Source organism: Bombus flavifrons, chromosome 15 (assembly GCF_040668555.2).
Source record: "Bombus flavifrons isolate JBK064 chromosome 15, iyBomFlav1_principal, whole genome shotgun sequence".
Classification (NCBI taxonomy): domain Eukaryota; kingdom Metazoa; phylum Arthropoda; class Insecta; order Hymenoptera; family Apidae; genus Bombus; species Bombus flavifrons.
This window is the reverse complement of record NC_138456.1, coordinates 9995965-10023803: the sequence shown is the minus strand read 5'-3', so window position 1 is coordinate 10023803 and position 27839 is coordinate 9995965. Positions and strand designations below refer to the sequence as shown.

Genomic DNA, 27839 nt, shown 5'->3' with positions numbered 1-27839 from the left:
AAACTATTAAGGGGCGGTTCGCTTCTGTCGGAGCGCAACAGTTCAGCTTCGATACAATAGAGGACCCCTATTGAATAAGCCCAGATCCTTCGTAGGTTGGCCGTGGTATAGCGTTCGTGGTATAGCGTCCGTGAGCCTATGGTATAACCATGTATTCTGTTAACCTGCACTTCCACCGAGAGGACTTAGAGCGAAGTTCGCAAAGCGCTGCTGGTAGTACAGCCACTGACAGTGCTGCGTGTAGTAGAGGCGGTACGACGAATCGTACGATACAACCAGTTGCGAGCGTGTTAGTGTCAGTGGGCCTCTTACGCTGGGCCTCAGTCACGCCGGGCGTCAGTGACTTCGCGTCCGCCGGTTCGATCGGTTCTTCTTCTTCCGAGGCTCGGGCAACGTCGCCTCGTCCCACCGTGAAAAGCGTCCAACGAATTTCGCGCTCGCCACATCCTCCATGATTCTTCTTCCGTCCTTAGGATGCGAGAAACTTTTTCAAAAAGAAATAAAATTGGAGAAAAGCAGCGTGAATCTTTGCCGATCGTTGTGAATCGAACGGAGAAGGAAAGTTTGCACGTGCTCCTTGGAACGTTCTGCTCGAAGTATTCGATGGAGATTTGAATTTTGAGACTTTATCAAGCTGGCATCTTCCTTCGACGATAGATTCTCCTAAAGGCTACCAGGATGCGGTAGTTCAGCCTCGGTGATAGAGGAATCCGAGGGTGAGGATCGCGGAGGCTGCGAGGCGATAAAACTAAAATACATGTTCCGAGGCACGTGAGAAGTTCCATTAAATCGTAAACGCGACGGGAATCGAGCCACAGGAGATGCGATTGCTCCAACGCAGCCGGAAAGAGCGGACAGCGGTTGACACGTTGGTCGATCGATCGGTTGATTTGTATCAACGTTTCGCGATTAGTAAATGGAATTTTCGAAGCGAAGGAATGCCAATTCTGCAGAGCGAATGGCGTTTCCTGTGATCAGTGAGCTTTCAAGGAAATCGTGAAACCGATCCACGATCGATCGAACGAATCATCAGCTGTTTGGAAGAATGACGCAACGTTTTTTCCTAGCGATTGTCGTCGTCGTTGAAAAGGAAGGGATCGTCAACCTTGGTGAGCTGTGCGATGTCGAAGATGGGTCATTCGCGAAGGACACGAAGGCATTCGAGAAGAGAATTTACACGGTGCTGAGTCAAAGGATCGGTAACGCGAAGGATTAAACGAATTATCCCCGGGTTTTGCAACAACGACCATCGAACCGTGATCGTTAATCTCACTGCGTGCTGTTGCTTGCGGTAACAGTTAGTGTCCAGTGAATGAATTCTCGGTCGCGCTCGATGACTGCAGCGATCGGCTTTCAGCTTGATCGAGATCGATTCTGAAATCTTGCCCCGCCCGTTCACGATCCGTCTGTCTATCGTCGATCGTGGAAATAATTATCCGCTAGCTTCTCCGCAACGTTGAAGTGGAAAGTGACAGTGACGTCCAGATCCAAGTGACATAACCGAGGAAAGTGCCTGCTGAACCTGTTGCCGATTGACAGCCAGTTTCCGTCGACGTTCCGGGACTGACCAGATGACGCGGGATAAAAATGCTGCGAAAAGTAAACGCGGGATTCGTTCTTTCACGACTACGATTCGATGACGTGCCGCTCTGGAAAGTTCTAAAGAAACGTCTCAAAGACTTTCTTCGTTACCGATACGCGAATCTCTCGTGAAATTCCTAACTCTGTCCATGTTGTAACGATGCAGAATCGTGTCACCGATTGGCGGAGAACGAACGGAACGTAGTGTCTGCGATCGAGTTAAACGAGATCAGTGAAAAAATAATATATAGTGCGGAACAATGTCGTCGAACGGTGAGTTTTCCACGATGTCCAGCGAGGAGGTACCTTCGCTGCCAAAGTCCCTGCCTAGTTCGAGGGAAGCGACGGCCGAGGGTAGTTCCGGTTCGAGCGGCGGCTACATGCCCCTTCGAGAGTTCCTTGATCGATTCTCGTTACCGAGAGTGGTCAGGCTCGAAGGTACCGGCGGCAGGCCAGTGTTGCTGTACAAACAGCAACAGAGATCGCTTCGGGTTAGTGCAACCCTATTGATCCATCGTTATCGGCACGACGTTAAAGTAGGACCGGAAATAGTCATTCCAGAGGGATACCCGGGTAAGTTTCACGTTCGTATTTCATAATAATACGCATTATATATATACGTATGAATTAGATCCAAGTAGAGTACGTATCTTCTTCGTGATATCACGCGAATATCCTTGATTTCGTAGAAGAGACACCTATACGCGTTAGTGCAATTGCGATTTCATCACGTATCGTTTTTAATTTAATCGATTCCATAGACAAAGTCGATCGTCTTTGACCTCCTTTACCTGTTTAGGATGCCTAACGAGCATACTGCACACTCCCTCGTAATTAGACTCGAGGAGATTCGTTTGAACGTTGCGTCGGTTTCTTTCGCAAGAGGTTTGATTGCTCTTAGTTATTTTTTTCTTTTCTTTATTGAACGCAATTACTGTCATTTATGTTTGCATAATATATAATCAACATCTTCCATACTCTAAACTCGAAATGAAACTAATAAAGTATAGAAGCTCGGGATTACATCTATGCCCTTTTATTTCTCCTATCGTACGTCACGTATTTTTCATGAATCTCTATTTCGTTCGTAAGATTCGACGCGATATCAGTTTCACTAACTTCCTATTCATCGTTTAACAATGTAAAATCAACGCCACTCTCCTTTCCGATTTTTCACCCGGGCAATGAGTCAGAGCTCATGAAACCTGTTCAATGGTAAACGATCGGGAAAAAGAAGAAACTATTAGAGAAAAGGAAAGAAAGGAAGGATGGAAAAATAAAAATGAAAGAAGACATCAGGGTTGGTTATAATTGATAGTGAACCATAATCGTCGGCAGCCAGCGGTTAGCTCTTAATGGGCCCGGTATCCGGTAGACATTTTCAGGAAAACGTAAATTATGCCCGGTAAAGCAAACGGGAACGGTTGTGATAACCAGCTTAGATCACTGAAACAGGTTATACTGTATGCTCCGCGAATGCGTCGACAACGTTTGAAAGAGGTCGCTAATGCTTCGCGGCGAGAACCCGGTTGCTCGCTATCAGAAGTACCAGAACTTGTCCTCTCCTCCTTTTCAATCGTAAACCACTTTGTAGCAATAAGTTTGCAAAACGGGCACAGAGACCACGACCACGATCACGACCATGGTCTCGACCTCTACAAGGTACATTTCTTCCCCCGAGCCTTCTCCATATTGGTTTTCTGACATTTGCAACGGAAATTACGAGGTAATAAACCGGAGTAACGCGAACCTATTAGTTTCAACCGATAAGAATAAAGCAAGCAAAGTTTAAGATCAGGGTGGTTGCTTCTTCCAACCACTGTCCCCGTAACGACGTCGGGTTTCTAAAAAAAAAAAAAAAAAAAAATGATCGTGAAATAAATCGATTCTTTACCCTGCTGTTTCTTTTTCCTTGTTGCTTTAATCGCGCGTAGAGTTGCAAGTATATTTATCGAGTCGTGCCATAAATAATATATCTCTCTTATTTTCTACATCTACCTGTAAATAAAAACATTTTTACAAAAATATCGAGATAACGCGTTTATTGGAATAATCATGTACGCGTACGTCCAAACGATTTCAAGACTATTTTAACCTCAGTCGAAAGCGATTATCCGTCCTCGACCTCTTCGGACGATCTAATGAAAACGTCACGAGTGGGCAGTGGGCATGGTGGTTAGCATACCTGCCTTGTTACTCGATAGTTGCAACACGACAGAGTTATTGAAGCGACGCCTAACGGATTAACCTGTCGATTGCTGGCCGCGACGAAAGGAGGTTGCAACGACGGTGACGTCAAGCGTCGAAGAAACCAGCTACGAATTTTGTTTTTATGTATGTGCGTCGCGTGCGGAGATCGTTGATTCATCGGGGAAAATTGCTACGCCGATTGCCACACTTTTACTATTGACGCCGATCGTGTTCGGCCCACGTTCCCAACGATCCGTCAATGAATCACTGTTTCCAGTTCTTTAAAACATAATCGAGAAATTACGCTTGGCTCTACACTGACCTTTCCATCTGGAGTAAACGTTGATGCATGTGTATAACCAGAAACATAAAACGTCGTTCACTAATGAGACGATGGAAGAGCACAATTTGAAACATTCATCTCATATTACGAACCGAACGCTGAGATCTAAAATCTAGTTCGATCTGACGGATTGGAATTTGTATATTATACTCAATAATATATCGCATTTCGCATAAAGTAATTGCGATTTATTATACAGCATAATTGTTACGTGATATTATCGAGCTTACTCGTTGATTAGAATAGTAGACGCTTACAGAATTTTAATACAGAACGGAATCACGTTGCCTAACCTTCTGACGACCATGAAAATTTCAACGTACACGTACGAGATACGCTGCAAAAGACGTAATACATTTTCTTAAAAACAATAAATTATCGCTCTAGACGGGTGCCACGAGAGGAGAAACGTTCTTCCATATTGTCTCGGGACTTCTATACCGATACGGTAAATTATTTCAACGAAGGATCGTTATCGTCGACAATAAGGATGATCATTCCGTGGAACCGAGAGTTCGAGACAAATTGGTCTGCTCCAATTTATCGTAACAAATAGCGCAACGCACACGCCTAAGCGAGCTTTACAGTCCGATCGTAAATATGCGGTTCGTGCTGGCCAGCGCAGGTTATATCGAACAGGCACTAACAATAAATTGACTAAGGAAACATTATTTAACGCCTACGAATTCGCTATAAGTGCGGCACAATTCACGATGAGCCCCGTGAGCATGATAAAAACTCGACCTATGCCCACGTGACAACCATGCTTCCATTCGTCCTTCTCCGATCGTTTAACACGGTACTGTACACGATGCAGTTCATAGCATTGCGATGTCGTGACATTATGTAACTGAATGGTTTATCAAATGGAAAGTATGTACCATTTACTTAAAAAAAAAAAAAAAAAAAATAAAGAAACAAATATTTCTTTATCGATATTCTATAAAAAGAAAATCCGGATAATTCCTGCGGTTAGCATTAGCTAAGTATTTTTATCGAATTTAATCGAAGAGAACGTTTATATTAATTTACGATATATTGAAATTCCTCGACGAAATTGATTTCTCTCCATAGAGAACCGAAGAAGACGGATCTCTTTAAGTGGGAGAATCGGAATCGCGTTTCGTTCTAACTAGGTGGCTTCATTAGGCGAATCGATCTCGCGTCAGGTCAATCAGCCAGCAAAGACTCTTTGTGATTCGCGTGCAGCAAGAAATTCTCAGGTGCCATGGCGAACAGAGCTGTGCTCGCTGTCCCGGCTAACTGTTCCACCGGCCACCACTTTTCCTTCTGCGTCATCGTGGAATTTCAAGCGGCACGATCGGTTCCGTTCCGAGCGGACACTTTCGTCACCCGACTAATCCCATTTGTCCAACGCACGTGCATGAAATGCACGATCGGTACACGCTGCTACGGCAATCGAATCGAATTACAGTATTTACAGTCAGTTATGCGTTACTCGCTCGGACGATCCTTCGAAACCTTGTTACTGAAACGGTACGAATCGATTTTTCCACGTCAAGGTTGCTCGGTAACGATCCTTACCGAACAGGATAGTTTGATTATTACAGTCGAGTGCTCCGGAGAAATTTTCTCATTCTGCCTTAATTAGTTTAAAGTGAAACGTAAACCCTAACGAATCTATTGATCTTGTTTTAAGAGAATCCCATTCCTGATGAAAAAATGGCGAAATGACGCTAGAAAATGACGAAATACAGAAGGTCGAATGCCACAACCGTAGAAAGTACGAATGAAACTCTTAGGGAAAACTGACTCACTGGGCGACTCGACTGACAGCCCACGCGGTTTGCAATTTATGTTGAATTTTTTTCCATTATTAGCTAGGTAGCTATCAGATTATAAATTATTATAGTATATAGTTAGGTTAAACGTTATAAAAATACCATTATGTAAATACTATTCACGTGCTATTTAACGATGCGTTTGAAGGTAGTAATTCCTCACGCTTAATGATACACTAGGGTGTCGTTATATTAGAACGTGTATTTCAGTTAGTCTCATTGCTGCTGCGGGATCTTTTTGAACAAGTTTTTCGTCTTGTTTACGATATTAGTTAAATAAACCAGTTGTACGAGTTGTTTCACACAGCTGAATATTTAACGTACATCAGGAAGAGATCCATTTAAACGATGTCACATATTTAATAAGTTCCTAGTCGAAGAACTCGGACTACGTTTGATCCAAAATCGTAATCGAAAGTTAAAATACCGATAACGTACGCTAATGTATCGCTCGATTTTAAAATCGCTTTCTTATTAAAAAAAAAGTTATATCTATACCGTGTCTTTTACGATATATATCATACGTCGTTTTCCCCGTTTACGGTAAAAATGCAAATTGAATGAAGTTTGATTTACCCGTTAAAGGTAGATTATAGGAGAAGAAAATTGAATAATGGAAAAACGCGTAAAAAGAGGATTCGCGTTAGCATTCATTGGCTAATTATTAAAATTAGCTTCGTCCTATTCCCTATTTTATACTTTCTTTATGGGATCTATTTTACTTTCATTCGCGAGCAAGTTGAAAAAAACGAGCGTTAAGCTGAATCTTAAATGCGTTACAACTTTTATCTAACGACGCTAGTAAAATAACAGAGGCCGTTCATAAGAAACGAATGGCTGCTAATTAGGAATATGGTTGTGAAGAAAGTTTATTATTTTGCGCGTTGTGTCATAAAACGACGGAGAATGTAGCCAAGATAAAACCTGAAAAGTAGTTTATGACAGTAGAATGAGATGACTCGTAAAATAATTAGAAGTCAATATACAAGCTTTTTGCATACTACCATTTATAAAGCGCGTATAAACACCAATCATGTCCAATTAAAGGAAGTGAAAATAATTGAGTCTTCAAATTTTACTGCAAGTTTATAAAGCTCCTATCATTAATACGATTTTATTCGTCGCATTGATTCATTTCATAGAACATTTGTAAATTATCATTAGCCTTCCCGATAATTTCTAAAAGCAACGCAACTTTATCTTTATGTCTATTGTCTTCAATGACATCGATTTCATTCTAATTGTAATCTATCGTCTTGATCGTCTCGATATTTTAGTCGATGTCGCAGAAAACATTTCAAAAGGGTATCCGTTATAAAAAAATCTCCTTTCTACGCTTTTTACCGATATATGTTTGTCATCGACAAAATATGTCACAATATGATGAAAGCTGTCCAAATTTTCCTGCAAAAATAAAGGAATTACGAAACGTCCAGCTGGCCGACCAATATAGACCGCAAAGTGCTGACGAGAAAGCAACAGGGAGGGAAAAAGTTGGGGATTGGATGCAAGAAATAATCCACTACGAAGCCTGCACCGAAAGCATGCTTCGCGTTCACCATAAATCATCGTAATCAGCTTACGACAGCGTGCAAAAAGCGGCGAGGATTTTTTCTAGGTTTTTCCTATGGACACGCGGCGTAACCAGGGGAACGAAATGAAGACATTTGAGACGGACAAAAAGGGGCGTCGCGGTCTCCGGAACGTATCTCAAGTCCGGGAGGGTGCATCAAACTCCGATGAGAGTAGGAATATCCTGGTACACCGGTGCTGCCTCTCTACCCGTGGAAGCTGCTTATGAAATTGTAATGGCGCGCGCGGTCTCGAAGCTCCACGCCGATCAACAAGGACGAACGGTGTATCGATTTTAATTTCAGCGGATGGGAAAAACGACAATGCATCGATGCACCGAGGCAATTCCAACCCTACCCCTCCCCTTTCCTCGACTATCGAACGAAGCCTCCGTCCCATAGATTCCATAGACTATAGACGACCGTTGCCTCGATCCTCGCTTCGGAATCGGTAGTAAGGGGGAAATGGAATCTACGTCGAGGGAACTTGAACCTTCAACCGGGATAAAATTACTAGGGAAGATTCAACCGTGCATCCGATTCCAGGGGCTGATAGCGACGATGGACGATATCGCACAAATCACCGGCTCACTTAACTACTATTCGTGCAAACCCTCGGCTACGACTCCAGGCTCCAGTTTACAGTAATTTATTAGGCGTGTAAACCTCCAGCTCTGCACCGGGGTCGACGGCCTCGTCCCTCTCATCAGGAGACCTTCGGCTCCTTCCATTTTTTCCCCCCTTGTGCTCGCGACGCTGCTCAAATGCTTCTCCACCAAGAATGCTTTAACTCCCCTTCGTGCTCCACGCTTTTTGCAACATCGAAAATCATCGGCCGCGCTCCTGTCATGAAATTTACATTCCACGGATATGGGGAAACCATGTGGATGGTAAGAATAACGATCCGTTGGACAACCTGTTCCTATACGGATCTTTCAACAGATTCCATGTACAAGCGGAAAGCAAAATTGAAATACAACGGAAAAAGTTGCATCGGTATTTTTAGTTAAAGAAGAATAACATGTGCCTTAAATTCCTGATACCGCCGCTTAATACACGCCGTCTCTAAGAATTCTGTAGCCTCGAGTCACGTTGATTTAACGTTTCGATTAATAAACCGCTTCGCAAATGTGCTCCATTTGCGAACATTATAAATGATACAGCAACAGGTTCAATAAACTACAACAATGGGACTTTCGAATGACCCCTGGCCTGGAAATTTCTGGCGAATTAAATATGATTATGGAAGGTCGTTGCGAGTCTCCTCCATTCTCGTTTGTTCCTGCGCTAACATTTTCTCAAACGTCTTACGATCGTTTCGCCCGAACAATACACGTTTTCCCACATGGTTGATCCACGAATCTAGCATTATATAAGGAATTAAAAACCTACCGAATCGTACATTCCCATCGCATAAGATGCTCGATATTATTTGAGAGGTTTAATGGAAAAGTGGCACGAGTCTACTCCTTCTCGGCAATCTCTTACTTACTTTGATACGTCCGCTTAAATTCATACGCGAACAACGTGCATGAGAAGTGGACTGTAAGCATTTTGAAAACATGCACGACAAGGGGTACGATAATCATAAGCCATTATCGCATTTAACCGCTACCCTTAATTACAAGTTAATTCTAACCAGAGTAACTCGAAAAAAATGAAACGCCTAAAGGCGTATATCTCGTTACGGCTATCTGTTCTACCTTCGTTAATCGAGAAGTGTAGATAGAATGCATAAAAAGTGCAGCAGAAGCTTCTTACATAAATCGAAACTCGTTTTTCGGAACATGTTCGGTCAAAGGATGAATCGAAGAGGCGTATAAAATTTGATATTCTTTTCATTGAAAGTAATCAACTTTAGTAATTCAACAGTTGCGGAAATTACGTTGATTTTAAGTAGGAAAAAAGCGAAACTAAAATGGTCCTGCGATAATTTGTTGTTATAATCCTTCTCTTTTATCATTAACATAGCAGATGCTTATCGAGACTCGAATACTCGCTTGATCAAGATATTAAAGGAAGTAATCTAAGTTTTTGTCGTATAAAGGAGCGGTACAATATAATATTTATACGTTAAAATATGAAAAGGGGGAAACTTTAAATTGATAAGCTATTGATCGACGTTCGGTTTTAACGATACACGTTATTTACACATTTATTATATGTATTTACATATTTATCGATAAATGATACTAGTAACACACAGGTTAACGAACCGAGATCACATGCTCTCAGCTTGATCTTTCCTCGTTGTGGGAATTCTGGCCTCGTGCGTATATTTAAAAAAGAAAAACTATCTTATTTCCGAATAAATGTCACAGTTGACATTAGGTTCGTTGAATAGTCTAGAGAAAGGTAACTGAACGTGATACAAATGAAACTGTAAGCCGAAGATAAGGATCAAGTTACTTTGTTGTACCGTTTCACGGGCGTAAAACGCGCGTCTTTCTAGTTCTGGTTGTTTGCGAAAGTAGCAGATCTTCCAGAACCGTGCGGTCAGACGTGGAAAAATTTGTATTTGAACCTTTGTCGAAAGGCAGACCTTCGAAACAGGCTAAAGCGCGAAGGGAAGAGTTCTGCGACCACAAGTCACGCCAATTTAACCTGTCCACTGCAAGGTCTACGCTCTACGGCTTTGTTCGCTTGACTGCAAATCAAGCTAGTTTTCTCTACTACAATGGGCCTAGCCATTCAACACAATCGAGAATCGAAAAGCGAGCACAAGTTAGCTGAATAGAAATGAATTCTCCGTTACTTATCTTGGAATAGAAAACCGGATAGGAACAACACGAGAAAATAGTTTACAAACTGCTTGTAGAACTCACCGGATACGTGATAATTCTAAACGAAATATTCATTAAGACGGTATTCTAATAATATTTTACAACTTTTTGAAAAAAAGAATTATAATTATAGGAATTATACGAATTATTGATTCCTTCCCATAGCATAATCGTGGGTTGATCGGTCAATGACCATTATATTTATCAAAAAGTTTGCTTCGATAAAGGAATTTACCGCACTAATCAAAACGTAAATTTATTTGTTATTTTGCAGTTTGTCGTAGCTCGAATATCTTGTCGGCTACGTGCATTTATCGAAGCCGTTGCACAGGTTAGAACAAAGCCATGGCCAGAAAAATATCCAATACGTTATTACAGTCTCTCGTAAGTTTTCTAAACATCGTTCTATACGAGCAAAATTATTTTACCGATCGTGGCTTCGACGATCTATTCCCGAAGACGAAGCTATTCCCTCGATTTTTAAATAACAGTCATTATATGCTAGACATAGCCGTATATGGATTTCGTGAACCCACAGAAATGGACGACGATGAGGGAGCAAGGAACCATTCTCTTTCTTTCGATTCGTCTGTCTACGGTGAACCGTCCAATTTCTTTGAAAGGGTAGAATCTAGAAAAGGTAAGCTTCGAACGAATAAAGGTCGCTAGGATCGAATCATTGTTCGTGTATATCATTCCCTTCTCTAATCATTGGAACGATCACAATGTTACTGCCATTACAATTGCATATTTCCTGCTGAAATTATCGACTTATTTCTTATTCGTGGAAAAATAGCTTTTATTTTGAAAGGCTCGTAATGCCATGTTCACGCCGACAAGAGATCGTTGCTCACTGACCATAACATTGCGAAATATAAAGTGTTCCGTACCTTGAAATAACGAGTAACATTATCGGTCGATCGAAATAATTATCATCGTCGATGTTTTACAATCGTTTCACGAAATTGCGTGTGAAAGCGTAATCGAGATCCCACATAATTAAAAAGTTATTCGATGAGGAAGTACTAACTCGTTTGCCCCATGTAAAAGACGTTTAGTCGCGCCACCTTCCCATATGTGTGTAATTATCATCTCAGGCTTATTCACTGGTTTAAGCACTTTCTGCCGTGATTAATACGTAAACTACGTGTAGTATATAAACCAGTATGTTGTTGCATCGCCGATCGATTTTTTTCCAACCGTCGGAGAAAATATTCGACCATGACGAGCCAAGTTATTTACAACAACGATAGTAAAATTTACGTATCTTGGATCGATTTCTCCCGGCCTATATCGGTATTTGTTTTAAGATACTACTAGGAAATGCTTAAGGATAAAAAAACTGCGATAATATTGTTGTGCAACGTTATTCCCTAACGGTAAGAGCGTGCAACGATCACTGTCGCTGGCGTAAAAGAGGCCTAACGTTCTCTGGAAATCTATCAGCGACGGAGATGTAGAAATGGTTTCGAAGAAACTATTTCGAATTACAACCGGCATTCTGGCGAAACACAATGGTCCTTTGACAAGAAGTAAATGACAGGCGTTGAAAGGTAAGCACGGCAAATATGAAATATCACGAGGATCCGGTTGAATATCGAGAAATTACGAAAAATCGGTAACATTATGAAATCAGGAAGACACGTAACGTATCAAGATGTATCGATTTTACGGCGCATCTTACGTATCATGAAGTACGAATCTTACGGTACTGTGCACCAAGAAATATAGATCTTACGGTGCATTGATGATTAACGACGATGATATGGATTTTAATTGCAGGATGTTTCGATTCCACCGCATTGGTATCGAGTTGCTCGTAAATAAATCTTTATTTTCTCCCTATTTAAGTTTGAAAACGTTTTTGAAGTTTCAAATGGACAATTTTCTTAAACGCGACAATACGTACGTATTAACCTCAGTCTTTCTAAAACTAACGCAGCTTATACTGTAATTTATTTTCTCTGAGGTAAAATTGAATTTAGAGACATAAAACTTTGAGCCAAACATTTACAGGACGAACAGTTGCAAATACGATCAACGTGTTTGAACAACGTTGCCTCGACAATTTCTACGAGCTTCTCCCGATAAACGGATATCTCGAGGCCGAATATCGCAAAAAGGGAGCGACGCTAATCGTTAGAACCAAAGGCAAACTCGGCGTGAAAGCATTCCAATGCATGGGCATGCTGAGACGTTTAAAAGTATCCGATCCCAAAGAGAAGATAGCATCCGGAATCGCGTGGATCATGGTCGATTTCATTGAGAAGAGAAGGCTCCTTTTACGAGCCGAGGAAAAATCCCAGTCAGAATTAATTCCTGAAGAGCGTTACAATGTGACGTGGACCTTGTAGGCGCACCTGGATCACGCGAACATCTGGTTCCTCGAGGGGTAACAACCTTAAGCATGGTTCCTTCGCTATTCTCCAGTCCATTCGCTACTTCAGTCCGGTTCCTAGAAAAGGGGAGGTTGCACGACACATAGCTTTATTCAACACCCGCGTTTTGAAAGTTGAACCTCGACACGTGCTGTAAATGGTTCTGCAATGCGCACTGTTTTGCAATGCATCGCCTCGTACCACGCGTGGACCGCTAATGTGTCACTCCTGATTACTCGAGCGAACGTGCAATAAAAATGTGGACAAAGCGAGTCAGTTAGACTTATGATCTTTCGTGTAATGTTTTTAATTTATTACAGAAACGAGAGTGAATCGTGTTACGCGTTACAAAACTGTTCGTTTACTCCTTAAAAATCATACTTACATTACTTTATCACCAATCATCGAATTATTCAGCAATTAAAACATACATACGTCTGTATGTGCGCGTCACTTATTATTACTGGCCATTGAAAATTTCCTTTCGTACTAACTTTTACTTTGACCGACGCTATCGATCTTCGTAGACGTCAAATCGTCGCTACTTATCCACGCGATCTTCCAAACATTCGAAACAGTTTAACAGCCGTATAAACAGCTTTGTATATAACAATTCCGGAAACGATCTGCCCGATTAATGAATAATGCGGAATCGCCGAAGAAAAAGCGAAGCATTATCGTGGACTACGCTGACAATGACTTTGACACGGCTGTTCCGAGTGCTTTCTCAGAGGGAACATTATTCTCCCTGAATAATTAATCGAAAAGCTATGTAATTACATCATTAATTGCGTAACCGCGTGATAGCGTAGCATAATTAAGAAGTCAAGGAAGTCGATGCGAACGAAAGGAACTGCTACCGGGTTCGTGCGACTCCTCTTTTCCCTCGTTCGAGTTGGCTTTCCATTGGATTTTTCCAACGGATACGACGATCTCTTCGATTGTAATCTGAATGCAACACAAACGGCGGAGTCGCGTTAACTATGTCGGATGCGGGCGTGGAAATGGAAAGTGGAGGAAGCTCGCTTGTGCAATTCTCCGTTGATTACGAGAAGTACGCGTTTGCAATGTTTCTTTTCCGGAGTGAACACTCCCGAGTTTAGTATTATTCCGTGCCGACTGTGCACACTCGAGAACGATCACGCTCGATTTCTATCCGTTGAAATTTCCTTCAACCTATTTTACCTAGAGAATATTTCCTCTACAGAAGAAATTAATTAGTCAGCAGGGCGAATAGTCGCGCTTCCACCCGGACTATCGCCAATATCGAAAAAGACCTTTATCCTTGAATTCATTTACCTGGATAAATAGTCTCGACTCGCAGCGCGTGTCTCCGATTCCGAAAAGGACCGCATTGTCCAAATGCGTTCTTCGTGTTCGCGCAGCCGTATCAAAAACAAACTCCACAACAATTACAAGGGAAGAAAGAAGGAAGAAGAAGATGGGCCAAAGATTCAGATCTCCCCGTGGCTAGGGTCGTCTGGGATAGCCGTGGTGGCATTCCAGGACGAACGATCAGCGGACGAAGGCAGTGCAGTGGCGCGCTACGCTGCGCTGGTGCGCTCACTCGCGAGCACACGGTCCTTAAAGGCCGGATTCGACGCGCAGCATGCGTGCATTCGCATCGTAGCGGCATTCTTAAATCAATTAGCGACGACCAAAAGAACCAGCCGACCTTCGATCAGCCGACCACTCGGCTACCGTGTCCCCGTTGCTGCGGATCGCTGCTATTACCGCCGCGGGGCGCGCGTCTATTCTATCGTTGTCCAACTTTCGAACGCTTTTTGCCGCCAAACCGAAACACGCCGCCGTGTATTTCCTTCCTACTAAATGGCTACATCCTTTCGTCCTTCTTCGGAAGACCACCGACCGCGAACACGACGGAACGCGAATCCCCGATTTATTTCAAGTCTCTAGGCCAGCTTTTTCCCCGCCTCCACTGGGAACTCCAACAGGTAACCTTTTTTTTTTTTTGTACGTGGAGAAATCCTCACGGACACTCCGCTGCTACAATAATCGCGTAACAGTAGAGTAGTGTCGGACTCCTACCGACTAAAACTCTACGATGACCATCCTACGCGTGTGACACGGGTGCTCCAGGAACCTCTTATGAATTAACTTCCGTTGCATCCCCTTCTCGCGTCCTCTTGTTCGAGCCAGTCCTAATACCTCCCGGCTATTGAATTGGCGTTAGGGGGGGTCATTGCCCCTAGCGCTGTTGCTCCTTCTAGTCGTGGTCCGTTGGGACGGCGATGGGGCGACTCTAGGTCGTCTGACTGCCATCCTTCTCCATCGTCTTATCCTGCAAGGGTGAGAGTTTTTCTTTCTCTCCCTTTCCGCTCGCTCCTTCGCAAGCATAACTCGCTCGCAGAAGAGGCGGACGGCCTCGTATTCCTGTGACCCTCTCAGCATCGCTTCTACAATCGCTGAGGGAGTCTAATCAAGTGTGGGCCGCTCAAGCTGGCAACTAAGTCGGTGCGGGCCGCTCAAGTTGGCAATTAATTGAGTGCGGGCCGCTGAAGCTGGCAACTAATTGAGTGCGGGCCGCTCAAGCTGGCAACTAAGTAGGCTTGGATAAGGGGATGCTGGGATACCTTCTACTCGATGATATTATTACGATCTGAATCAAAGGAAGATATCTCCGCTCTCTGGCGTTGATATCGAACGATACCTCGACGATTGGAAATATTTCAATTTTGGTAAAAATTGGCAGAGAATTTTTGATTCCGTGGTTGATATAACGTACGTAAGACGAAGTAAACGGAGTAAAACGATTTAATTTACAACGTAACCCCATAACGAGTCAAAGGTTTGCGTCAACGTGATTCCGAACGAACGACACCGCGGAACTCTCGTTAGAATTTAGAGGGTCGTAATTTTATTTTACACACCGAATGGCGCACGGTTCCACGTAATTCTTCCATCGAAGCGGAGTACGTTATTCCCCGTAGAAGTTCGTAAATTAACAACGATACTAGAACGGTGTATTACGCGTGTTACTTACGATGCACAAAACGAAATGGAAAATACGAAACGCGGAAAGCGTAAAATTGCCGTTTGCCTGTAAATCGTACGTAAGTTGCGCACACCCACCGATTCGAACGTAGCTAACGTCGCGCGAGCACCAGTTCCCGAAGACGTAGCATGGAAGCCCGTTACGAATGACATAACGGCAACTTCGATCTTGCGCCAAGACGGAGAAAACGAGGCAAAACACGGATAATGCCGTGGACCGCGGCAATACCAGGAAGGGCAGTCGATATTTCGTTTCTTTGTCGGATCGTTGCGGTCGATTCCTAGATCAGCCGAGGGGACAAATCGAAACGAGAAACAAAACGAACGGTGCTCAGCATCAGGTAAAAGGCCTGAAGAGAAGGAACGGTCGCAATCGAGTCACAGTCACAGGGAAACAATCCTGCCCAACAAGGAAGAAACGCGGTGAAGAAACACGCAAACCCAAGTTACTTCGACGATGCATCGAGTAAACGGGGAAAAATGTTTATTACTTTAGGAATAAAATTGTTTTGCGTTCCGTTACTGCGCTCTCCTGTCTAAACGATCGTTGCATATATGTGTGGGTATCTACTTTTATAGATACTATAAAATATTATGTATTTCCACAAAGATAATTAACACTATGTATAAATATGTACATCCATAAGTCTGATTGTATGCCATATTCTTGCTAATTATTGGTTTCCGCGGTCTTACTTTACAAGCTATAAACGTCAATTGCGAGCGCATTACGAAAGCCAATATTATACGCAATATTAAATACTTCCACAATTGAAGTCACTTAAATAGAACGTATACCCATCGATCTGGGTAACCGTTTGTTAAATACGTATCTCTACGTCTGTTTTAAGAACGAAGGATTCTATTACGTCGATTACAAAGCAGACTAAAAATTTATTTGTCTTTCACGAGCTTTGAAGGATGTCCTGTCTCTATTCAAGATGCCTTTCTATGCAAATGCGACGAGGGTTAACTTAAAACTAACGTTCGAACTATTCGAACGCGTTAAACTTTAGCACGTCAGTTCGTAATAGAAAAAAAAGGTAGAAAAAAGTGTATTGTCCCAAAGAATAAATGAAAAGAAAACGCAATAATCTGTCACATTCCGTGGTCGGCGGCTCTCGTAAGTGCAGCACCAAGGAATGCGACCAATTATAGCTAGAAGAAAACCGAACGGTTTCCGGCGTGTTCCATTGGAAATTACGCGAGGCATTCGCTAATTGCCCAGCAGAAGCGCGCGCGCGCATCGATTCCTTTCCCCCAAGTTGAACGCCGGCAGAAATCAAAAGACAGCGATCTCTCTGGCAACATTTTAGGTTCGGTTAAACTGTATCATAATTACCCGAATCGCCGGCGTAACTCGCAGCGGCTGTAATAACAACGCGAGATAATTTTATATGCATAACGCATATCGGTTAGCGGATGATACGAGGCCACACACCGTATTCACCAACGCGGTTAACTATAATTTAAAAGCGTCTTGTTATATTTCTTCTCACGTTTCTCCTTACCCATCGTACAGTACACCGGAGCCGTTTTATACGGAGCCGTGCACAGTTCGGTATACAGCGACAGGGTAGTAGAAATCCTCGTCTGGTACACGTTCACGCGCTATCGCGAACCCAAGAAGAGCGTGCTCGCGCGCATGAGGGTGTAATATAATTCAGTGCCTCCATGGCGATGGCGTCCTTTCGTTCGACCGATATAACGCGCGAATTACTTGCACGTAATATACTGCGAAACAAAGCCCGTTAACGTCACGAAACGGTGAGCTGCAAGATATTTTGTTTAGTGTCCCGTAACTTATACTGTCCACGCACGACTTTGTAAGAGGCAGGGTAATTGAGTACTCGTACGAAACGACTGCTAATACGGCCGGCCGTTTTTACGCGCGCCAAACCTGAACGTAAATCTGTTCGTCCAGGGCGATATCTGAAAATGCCCTGGCTGATTTATGGGCCGGATCAGCTGCGCGAATATATCAGCCCAAGCAGGCAACAACGTACCGACCACCGCTAAACATAACGTGAAAACTCAATTTTTGCCAGACACTTTGTGTCCCGCCAGTATGTAATACATACTTGCCCGTACAAGTAGATGGAAAACGTTCGACTCGTGTAACTCCGCGGATTAAGCTTGTTCGATCGGCGTACTACTTTGCTTCTAATCATCGTTATACGTATACTTGCAAATATATTCAAATGGAGCGTGACTATCTTATTTTGTCAATGCTTTTCATTGTAAAAATTGGAGCAATTGTACGATGCAAAGAGAACGAAGAAAATTTGTGTGATAAGAAATATAATTAAAACTGAGGAAATAGTACATTCAACGTTGTTTACAAAATCGATAGTTAACGTGTCGTTATGGATATACATTTTGCAAACTCTGCCATTATCAATAAAATATTATTGTTTCTTTAGTTTCTTACGTTTCCATTTATCCACTAGTCGTAGCTATATCAACTTTGATCGAATATTATTTACATCCATATTTACTTCAACATTCTCTTTGTGCTTGAAATTATACGCTCGTAATTTAAGCTGCATCAGCGAGCCAGATTGCCTCATTTCATTAGCATAATCTTCATAAATCTTGGATAAAGCTTTTATCGCGCATGTAGGTAAATGCTGATTCTCTACGTTTCACACATTTCTGTTTCATCTAACTGTTATACGAACAAAAAACGAATATCGAAAAAATCACTTAACTAAAAGAAATAAACCCTCTCTAAATACTTTGTTCCATTGAATGAATAAAATAAACGTACCTATGATTTTGTATAAATGTTGTGTACAATTTCTAATTTTCTCGTGTCATTTTTACCAATACTCCTAGTTTTTATCCATAATTATTTGAATATTCGTTCACAATTTGCAGTTACTTTGACTCGATAATTTTATGTAAAATATATGTTGCAGACTAGGATGATTCCTCTACTTTGTAGAAACTAATTTAGTCTACTATTTCATTACTGACATTATTGCTACCCGCTGCATCATCCATTATTCATAATGCAGCCTGGTGGACGATATATTTAAGAAATTTTTCCAAGGAAAAAAGTTCTGCCACTCAACCTCGAAACATTTTTTATAGCGACGATAGAAGAGCTACGATTTAAGCGATCTGAATATTAAAGTGAAATGCAAAGGAAAATATCAAAGTTTGGTATCTTTATAAGACATAGAAGAATTAATCTGCAAGCGTATAGAAAAAATATCCAAGAATAATGAAACGTAAATGTCAGTTCTCTTATTAATAAATTACATTGGCACATTACGAACAATCATCAATGGTCGTTCCCGTGTCTGAATATCATTACTCTCGAAGCAATTGAGCAGTGAAATTTGCATTCAATCGTAGAAAGTATTATCCTACACGCCTAATGCTTCTACACAAACCTCTCCCCTGAAATATTATCATAGGAAGTATACGGTCTGACGACATTCCCCTTGCAATTCTCTTTGCAATTTTCAGTTTTTTCAAACGAATATGATTCAGTATAAGATAGTTTTGTCGAAAGACAACGAACGTAAGATTTATTATTTTCACAATTATACAAACACGTACAAAAATGAACTTCCATTCTCTTCAATTTCAGGATGGTTTTCTGTGATATCTGGCAACAATACAACGGGTAGTGCAAGAGTCTACAGAAGAGTTGATTCTTTAGTACGAGCAGGGGTACCAGCGTTTCTTTTGGCTGCACCTTTAAGGGCATATATTTTGACCCACTCGAAAATGGGTAAGTGAAAATATTGTGAATATAAAATACGTACTAAGCTCTAAATTTGTTCTTCTTTAAACACATTATACACATCATTCTTTGAGGTAACTCGTTAATTGTATAAATTAACTACTTGGAATGTCGCGTTCGTATCCGTTCATTAGTATCTCTTTGGAAATTTAATTAAGCATGTGAAGCGAGAGTACGAAAATGGGAATGTAAGAAACGAAGAAAATAGCGATAAGAGTGTTAAATAACAATACGTTGAAAACGTAAGAAGGTCCATTAAATATTTAAGACAAAAGAGCAAAAGATTCAGAGTCTAACAGGATATAAAATGTAGCGTAAATGGAGAAGAAAATAGGAGATAATCTTAGTATAGAAAGAAAGAAGTTAAACGCGAACGAAGAGAGTAAAGTGAATCAATAGCGTACAAAAAAGTGGCAGAGAAGGCGAAGAAAGCAAAACACAGAGAAAGGAGAAAAAAAGAGAAATAATGACACACATGAATGTAATATCGTAATGACAAGCAGCAACGTTCTTGACCTAAATGCATATAAATATCAATGTTCGTACCCTGATCTGGTAAAAAGAGAAATATGGGGAATGCGCAAATTATACGTTCCAAACGGTAGCAGAAAGTTAAATGCGGTAAATAGAATACATATATGCGTGTGTGTGTGTATGTAACGACGGAAATACGCAAAGCAGTGATATAAGAGGCATACCGCGTGAGCATTAAAGTCTCTGTCTTTGTCATACACTTAAAATTGTCGACATTAATTCTAAGAGGTACTATATTATATTTTCTATTAAACAAGAAATTGCATTGTCATCGAAAATTAATAGGTAGGTCAAAAATATTCTTAACGTTAGTACCTCTGAGAGTACTTCTCAGGACAAATTCAATAATCTTTCATTACCGGTTTCAATTATTTATTGAGATAATAAACTTACTTTGGTGGTTTTTGAAGAAACTCCACTGGATTAGGAAAGAGGGATGATGGTCTTGCTCACGTCTGAAAAAAGAAGGCGTAAGAGGTTATTTTATATTGTAATAATATTCAATAATATTAATAAATGAACGTGTGTTAATTACACAAACCTGAAGTAGCATAGGAAGACGGCAAAATAGCAGAATATGTAAATGGAAATAATACACATAATAAATCACGCGAAATAAATTGATACGTCTTAACACTACAATTGTTGACATCTGAATATCGCTCCGCGCGGTAACTTCGTCTTACATGTTTCGTAGTGGTGGGGATGTCGACACGGCGGCAAGTCGAGCACGTTTGAATCGACGAATTCAGCAGTAAACACACCACATTTCATACAAAAAAAAAGTAAATACATTTAAGAGGTGGATATGCAAGATGAAAGTATTAGAAAAGAAATATTCATTCACTACTTTAACTTAATTAAATATATAAAATTCACTGATGAATAAAAGATGTACATATGTATAATTAAATATAATGTCTTTTAGCATGAAATAAAGCTATAGTTTACGATATAATATAGAAATATGTATTATCTATGTGCTTATTTTTATGAACTATTGCTTTTTATGATAATACTAACATGTATATACATATTATATACACTAAAATTAATCATTATTACTCGTAGATTACATTGAATCACATTACTATGGTTATTATCATATATTATTTAATTATACATATTGTTATTAATAATCTCTATCAACAAAAATTTTGTGCAATCAAAAGAGCACTGTAGAGGAAATTGTTTTATATTTCAAAAGTTGACACGTATTGTAATTAATAGAAAAAGAATGAACAAATTAATAATTGACGATTAATATGATTATTAACTTGTTAATAATTAATTACTTTTAAAAAATTGTTTGCAACCATCGTAAAATTATTTCTTTTATTATTTTTATAGTTTTATTTTGCACTTACATTTCCATATTTTCTTTTATTCGCATTAAATTAATGATTTTATACTTCTCATGTATCTCAATTTCTTTTCTGTAATATTTCTTAAGCACCAAATACTTTGTAATTAAAAGTTCTTTATTTATTTGCAGAAAATGGCAATTTAAGAGCTCATTACACAAAAACCACGATCAGAGCTGGGGAAATTCTACGATTAATAGCTGTCTTTCAAGACACAAGGAAATGTAGTACGGTTTCCTTCGGAATTTCCGGCAGCTCTTCCGAAAAGGATCAGTACGCTCAGTGTTTGGATCCACACGGTCGGGAAGTGTTTGCTCCCTTATCCGCAAGAGGCGAATTTTATGCTATATGTCAGAATGGAAGTATCGATACCGGAAGCGATGCAGTATTATACAAAGTGCATCACCTTGCGAGAAGACCATTGCCTCTCAGGGTAAGTTTATTCCATTGTTTTCTTCTAATCGTGTTTCTTTCCATCGTTGCTTTCCTTTGATAATGTTTTGTCCCCCGTATCTACTACGAGATCTTGTATATTTGAATATTTACAGAAATTTGTAAACTTATTAAAAATATAATGCTTGAAGTATATAAATAATCAGCGAGTAAGTACTATAACACAAATAATACCATTAATATTAATATAAAGACCAATGAATTAATAATGATATTAAAATTAAATTCGTCTTACCATTGCCGCTTGTTACTGAATTACATACTTAAAGATTTTGCCATTTTCAGGTCCGTTTGATAGCCGGTCCACTACCTGTACCATTGCCAAGGGAATATGGTGGTTTAATGCAACTGGAAAGTTCGACTCGAGGGCCAATTGTTTTAGGATGCATCGTACCGGAAAGACCAGTTCACAATCCTGAAATGCTTGAATTAGTTGTAACCGGAAATGGAGCGCCAAGAGTAAGAAGAGCTCGACTAGGTTATCCGTCAGAAGCTAGACTTTTGGCATCGCCGAAAATGCAACGATTATTATCTGCCTGCAGGTAAATTAATTTTACATTGATTATCGATTATTTATACTATGCAGATTTATGGTATATTATTTTTCCAAACTGCTAACAATAAGATGCACGAAAAATTAAGCGCATTCTCATTATTAATTATATATATAAAATTATTTGAATTATTCAAAGCATAAATACATGTTAACGCAGAATATAAATGTGTCATATTCGCACAATTTGATTTATAATATTACTATTTCCGTTGTTTGAACCTAGTTGTTTGCAATTTAATTGATTGGCCAAAGACTCAAGCAAAATATTAATTATGGACTATTATTAATGTACACCTGCTTAATGAATTTCTTTATTATAATGTAATTAACTTCATATTTTATTTTATTCATAGATTGCAATATCAATTTTTTATAAATCGATTGTTTCTAGACCGATGTATCAAGCAAAGATCGATTTCATGTACAATATGCGCACGTACATGTACTAATAGGTAAAAATACAATATATGCAATCACTGTTAGAAAATAATATACCGTACAACGTCCCGTATTACCGCGATATTCAAAGGATGCAAAACATTTGTAAATATATATTCTATGTGGCTTAACCTGTTCTTCCACTTTAGCCGGGCTGTCGGAGATCGTGCAACGGAACCAAGAGTGGCACCTCTGAAACTGCATCCAGTCGGTGAAAATCTTAAAGAGATGCATTTGAAGAAAATCAAGCCGAAACCGGAAACGAAGCCAATTCTACAAAGCTTGAAAGACGGACTGGAACAGTTGAAGAAGAGCACCGTTAGGGAGAAAAGTCAAACTAGACAAAATTGTCGGAATGGATTTCTAGATCGAATTTCAAAATTCGCCCAAGGTGGTCGTAGCAGAAATCCTGCAAAAAAATCGGCTTCGTTTACGTTTGCAGTGAAACCAGAAATTGCGATGAGGTGTCAAGAGCGTTACTCCAGTTTGGAGCCAGAAACTACCTCCCATCCGAGTCATTCGAACTCTTCCAAGCAACCTGTACAAAGATCAGCGTCCACCAGTGTTTTAGAAATGCCGGCAAATGTTGAATTACAGCCCAATTATTCTCGTGTTAGAGATAGTCTTACACCAGTGCCATCCCTTCCCAAGTTAACCAGGACCAAAGCTGATGACATTTATGCAGAAATTTGTGAGAATGCGGCTGCGCAGGTCGAGAAGTGTCCCGGAAGTCATGTGATGGCTAGGATCAAAATTATTGTTAAAGGCCGTGATTCGTCCACAGCTCTGCCAAACAAGATTGGCGATGACAGTAGATACGCAAACTCTATGGTAACGAACAATCAAATTGATTCGATTATCAGCACGGAAGACGAAGTTATTTACAACACGATATTCTGAAAGTGAAGAATTTTACTATTATAAGGTAACCGGCTGTGTTTGATGATCGAGAACCCGTTGATTATTTTCATCAACGTACCATTAGAAATTGAAACTGTATCATATTATACAGAAAGCACTATGAAATAATATGTAATATTCAAGAAATCGTAATAATTGCAGGTACATATGTTTGCCATACGTACTAACACTAGTAACGAAAACGAATAAAATTTTAAGAATAAAAAGCTCATCTTTTTTCTAAGAAGAAAAGAAATTAATCGAAACGATGTAATATGTACAAAAAAATACCTGACCAATTTTTCTTAAAATTTGTTTTACTGCAAGAAAGGTAAGATGTACAAAATAAAACAAATATATGAGAAAAGTGTATGACATCTTTATTTACAATTCATTCCCTTTTATTTTAATAAAATAATTCATATTATACTTTATTTCTATTTTTTTTTCTTAGATCCTTGGTTTTAAAAGAACTTCTTTTTATATGAGGCTTTTTATTTCTTTCTTTCTTCTTCTTTGGAATTTCTTCTATAACCTTTTTCATTATATCAATGGCTTTCTGATTGTCATCATTTAATTTAAGCTCAATATTAACATCAGGATACTTTCCAGAAAATCCTTTTGGAAATAGCGTCTTCGACATAAGCGATGCCAATTGATGCTTCTTTTTTTTTAACTGATACTTTAGGGTTGCTTTTTCTTCCATTTCCACTGCTAGATCTCTGAGAAATAAGATCATTTTTGTCATAGAATAAAACATATAGTAAAAATCATTATTGATGCTTTTAACTAAGTTATATCTTACTCTTCGTCCTCCTCTAAAACCAAATCCATTTCTTCAACTGCTTTACGTAACCAACCTTTTTTTGAATTATCTCTACGACATTTTAATTCCAACTTATCAATTTCTCGGGCAATCTCAACTCTCTCTTTAGTTGCAATTAGCAATCTATCTACTACAGGAAACATAGGTAAATCTTCCGCTAGATATAAACAGATTGTATCCATATTAAAAGTTCAAATTATCAAACAGTATATCATTGTTTAGTTTATTCACTTACTACGACCAAGTGTTTTACACAATTTGCTATAATATTCCTTTTCAGATGGTTCCATCATAAGAACTGTTATACCATCTTTTTGTGCTCTTGCTGTTCTTCCACTTCTGTGTACATAACTCTAAATAATAATTACAAGTACAAAATTAAGAGAAAAATTTGTATTTTAATCAGATATATTATAATGTGATGCAAGCGATTATTTCATCTATATTACGCAGTAATGTTGCGTTTAATTAACGCTAATTTACTTTATATCCATTGACACATACCTCACTTGTTCTAGGAACTTGATAATGTATTACATGCTCAACATTTGGAATATCCAAACCTCTTGCAGCTACGTCAGTAGCTATTAACAATCCGTTTTCATCAGCCTGAAATCTGATTCCTTATTATGTATCTCAAAGTTGTATGTGTGTTAAAGAAAATTTACCTTTCTAAATTTTTTAATCGCTGTCTCTGCTGCATACTTGCATGTAATGGTAAAGGTTTACAATCAAGTATCCCTAAAAGAGTAGCTAAACGTTTTACACAACCAATACTATTACAGAATACCAATGTTCTACCAGCATATCTTTTTAGGAAGTAATAAAGATAGTAATCTTTATGATCTATTGTACATGCTATTCTACATTCTGTCAAATTAGTTGCGGTACCTGATGAATAATTCTAGTTATATTATGCTAAATTCATTACCTTTCAAATACATAACAAAAAAGTTTGCAACCTGATTTTTTTGTAACATCAATAATTTTTGGGTTCTTTATTCCTACGAGTTCCATAATCTTTTGTAATTTTTGAGCAGGTGTAAGCTTTTGTATCTTGCTTTTAGTATGCTTCCTTTTTTTCTTTTCCAAATACTCTGGAATATCATGCACCATAGTTAATGTAGCAGAAAATACAAATGTTTGTCTTTCTTCCATTTTTTTTTCATTCATATTTATTTTTTCCAGTAGTTGCTGCAATTCTTGGAAATGTCCCTTCTCTAACATTCTATCTGTTTCGTCAATAGCCAAATACCTATTTTATATTGCATAATATGTATAAAGTAACATTATTTTCATAACATTGCAGATAATTATGAAACTATGTAATAAAGAGGAAAAAACTCACTTAATAGAATCCACTTTACTAAGATGTGGATTACCTTGTTGTATCAATTCCCATAATCTACCAGGTGTTGCAATTACAATCTCAGGTCCTTTACTTAATATTCTTTCTTGTTTAACTGCAGCCATTCCTCCTAATACTACAGCTACCTAAATAATATCAGTACTTAATATAATGAGTATTTAAACAATTCTCAAGACTTACTAATTAATAGTACTTATCAAAACAGTTACTTTAATGTCTGTATATTTGATTGCTTTAGTTAGATGATCCTTAATTTGAATAGCTAATTCACGAGTTGGTGTCAATATTAATGCATACAGTGACTTCGTATAATTCTGTGTTTTGCTCATTTTTACATTATTAATTACACGTACACAACCTATACCATTTTTATTAAGACCTTCAATATGTTCTTCACAATCAGATTCAGATGAGCTATTATCATTTTCCACCATTTTATTTTCAGAACAAATCCAGCCTTTGTTCTTAATAATTCCAGTTATTTCTTTCCCAAATTCCATGTCTGACTGTTGGGATTGCTTATTTTTTAATTCCAAAATACCATTTATAATTGGAATTCCAAATGCCAATGTTTTTCCACTGCCTGTTTCAGCTGCACCTAGTATATCTCTATGTCCCAATATTGCTGGTGGCAAAGTTAATGCTTGAATAGGAGTTGGTTCATGAAATTGTTGGTCTTTTAATGCCTTTATTACAGGAGTGGGTACACCTAACATATACCATTGTTGGGCATCAATGTCATATACATCATTTTTATCCTTATTGCAATCATTAGAAAATTGATTATTATTATTAGGACCAATATCTAAACCATTTTTTGAAGACAGGCATTTTGGTATCTTTTTAGCATTTCTTCCTTCTAACTTCTTTTCTGGAGATTTTGTCTTCTTAGATTTTTTTAATAATGGTTCATTGGTAACTATGTCATTTTCTACCCATACATGGGAACGTTTACGCTTTGGTGATACCTAGAGATTAAATAATAAAATACAGAAATATATCAAAGTTTCGCTTTTAGTGATAATAAGTATTATCATATTAATCTAAAATGGCAATATTATTGGAAAATATAATTTATAATTTACCTTAACTTCTTTGCTATTAGTTTCCACATTGTGGATTAAAATCTTTGTCTTGTTGTTTTCTTTTGTTAATTTGTAATCAGTTAATTCCTCAATGCCAATCAAATCTTCAACATTACCAGCAAATATAGAACCTTCCAATTCCAGTGGTTTCCACCCACTTAAATTATCGTGTCTCTTTTTTGGCATAGCTATGACACTAACGCTCTCTATAATTAATAAATAACAATTAATGAATGGTAGCAATACTATTCTCAAATGTACATAACCATAAAACACGTGGAGAGTCGGGTGTTTAACTCACTAGACGCAACAATACTATATACATATATGTATACAGTACATACTATCTGATACTATGTATATAGGTACATACATACATGTGTATAATGCTCGTTCTCTATTCTGGATACTGGTTCTGGCAAACCACTTCTGGCGGCAGACAACAGAAAGGGTGACAGAGTAATAGAGTTTGCATTCTGCAGTCAAAAGAGGGCGCGGCGCACGTAAGCACCTGTTTCTTAAGCCAACTACTACATCCGTCCTGGTCCGTCCGCTCATTGCTCATTCCTGCGGCTGGACCGCCAGTCGTTACATCATATCATAGTTAAGAAGTCAGTATTTAATATTAATAAAATATTTAAATATTTTAAAACAATATATAACTTGACATAATTAGTCATGTAACTGACAAATTAATTGTAGAACTCCAATAAGTATAAAGTAAAATGTTTTTAGGCGTACACAAACATCTGCAGAAAGAATACAATATCTATATACCAAAGCAAAACGAGACTGTCATATGTTAAGAATGCATTTGAAAGCATTACCAGAAAGACATTTACAGGAAAAAGAGGAGATAAAAAGATTAAAAATTTATTTACAATGTTATTACAA

At 39.0% G+C, this 27839-nt stretch overlaps 2 protein-coding genes and 2 long non-coding RNA genes across 9 annotated transcripts in view; 1 reads left to right on the top strand and 3 right to left on the bottom strand.

Moving 5' to 3' along the window:
- Positions 1–20750, bottom strand: part of LOC138187651 (uncharacterized) — a 205238-nt gene extending 184488 nt beyond the window's left edge. For all 4 annotated transcript variants that reach the window (XR_011175231.1, XR_011175232.1, XR_011175234.1 and 1 more), the window contains exons 1-2: positions 20496–20750; positions 20348–20409 (exon numbers count right to left, since the gene is read on the bottom strand). This is a non-coding gene — a long non-coding RNA (uncharacterized LOC138187651). The remainder of the gene's footprint in view (positions 1–20347; positions 20410–20495) is intronic.
- LOC138187646 (uncharacterized) lies at positions 363–23990 on the top strand. The gene is made up of 5 exons (XM_069128624.1): positions 363–2154; positions 19265–19408; positions 21450–21751; positions 22057–22313; positions 22915–23990. The coding sequence occupies exons 1-5, from the start codon at positions 1842–1844 to the stop codon at positions 23663–23665; spliced, it is 1767 nt and encodes a 588-aa protein (XP_068984725.1). The 5' UTR covers positions 363–1841; the 3' UTR covers positions 23666–23990.
- Positions 21747–23353, bottom strand: LOC138187652 (uncharacterized). Its single transcript, XR_011175235.1, has 4 exons — positions 23269–23353; positions 22898–23174; positions 22007–22307; positions 21747–21927 (listed from the first exon to the last, which is right to left on the bottom strand). It is a non-coding gene; the product is annotated as an uncharacterized LOC138187652 (long non-coding RNA).
- A 34-nt stretch (positions 23991–24024) lies between the features above and the next one.
- On the bottom strand, positions 24025–27480 carry LOC138187641 (ATP-dependent RNA helicase DDX24). 3 transcript variants are annotated; one of them, XM_069128617.1, is made up of 10 exons: positions 27319–27480; positions 26946–27151; positions 26070–26828; positions 25840–25985; positions 25454–25746; positions 25160–25382; positions 24996–25107; positions 24727–24844; positions 24471–24648; positions 24025–24387 (listed from the first exon to the last, which is right to left on the bottom strand). In XM_069128617.1, exons 2-10 carry the CDS (start codon positions 27129–27131, stop codon positions 24090–24092), a joined length of 2313 nt encoding a protein of 770 aa, XP_068984718.1. In that variant the 5' UTR covers positions 27132–27151; positions 27319–27480; the 3' UTR covers positions 24025–24089. The 3 variants fall into 3 exon arrangements, with proteins under 3 accessions (XP_068984718.1, XP_068984716.1, XP_068984717.1); XM_069128615.1 differs by having other exon boundaries at positions 27323–27479; XM_069128616.1 differs by lacking the exon at positions 27319–27480 and having other exon boundaries at positions 26946–27267.
- Between the last annotated feature and the right edge of the window lie 359 nt (positions 27481–27839).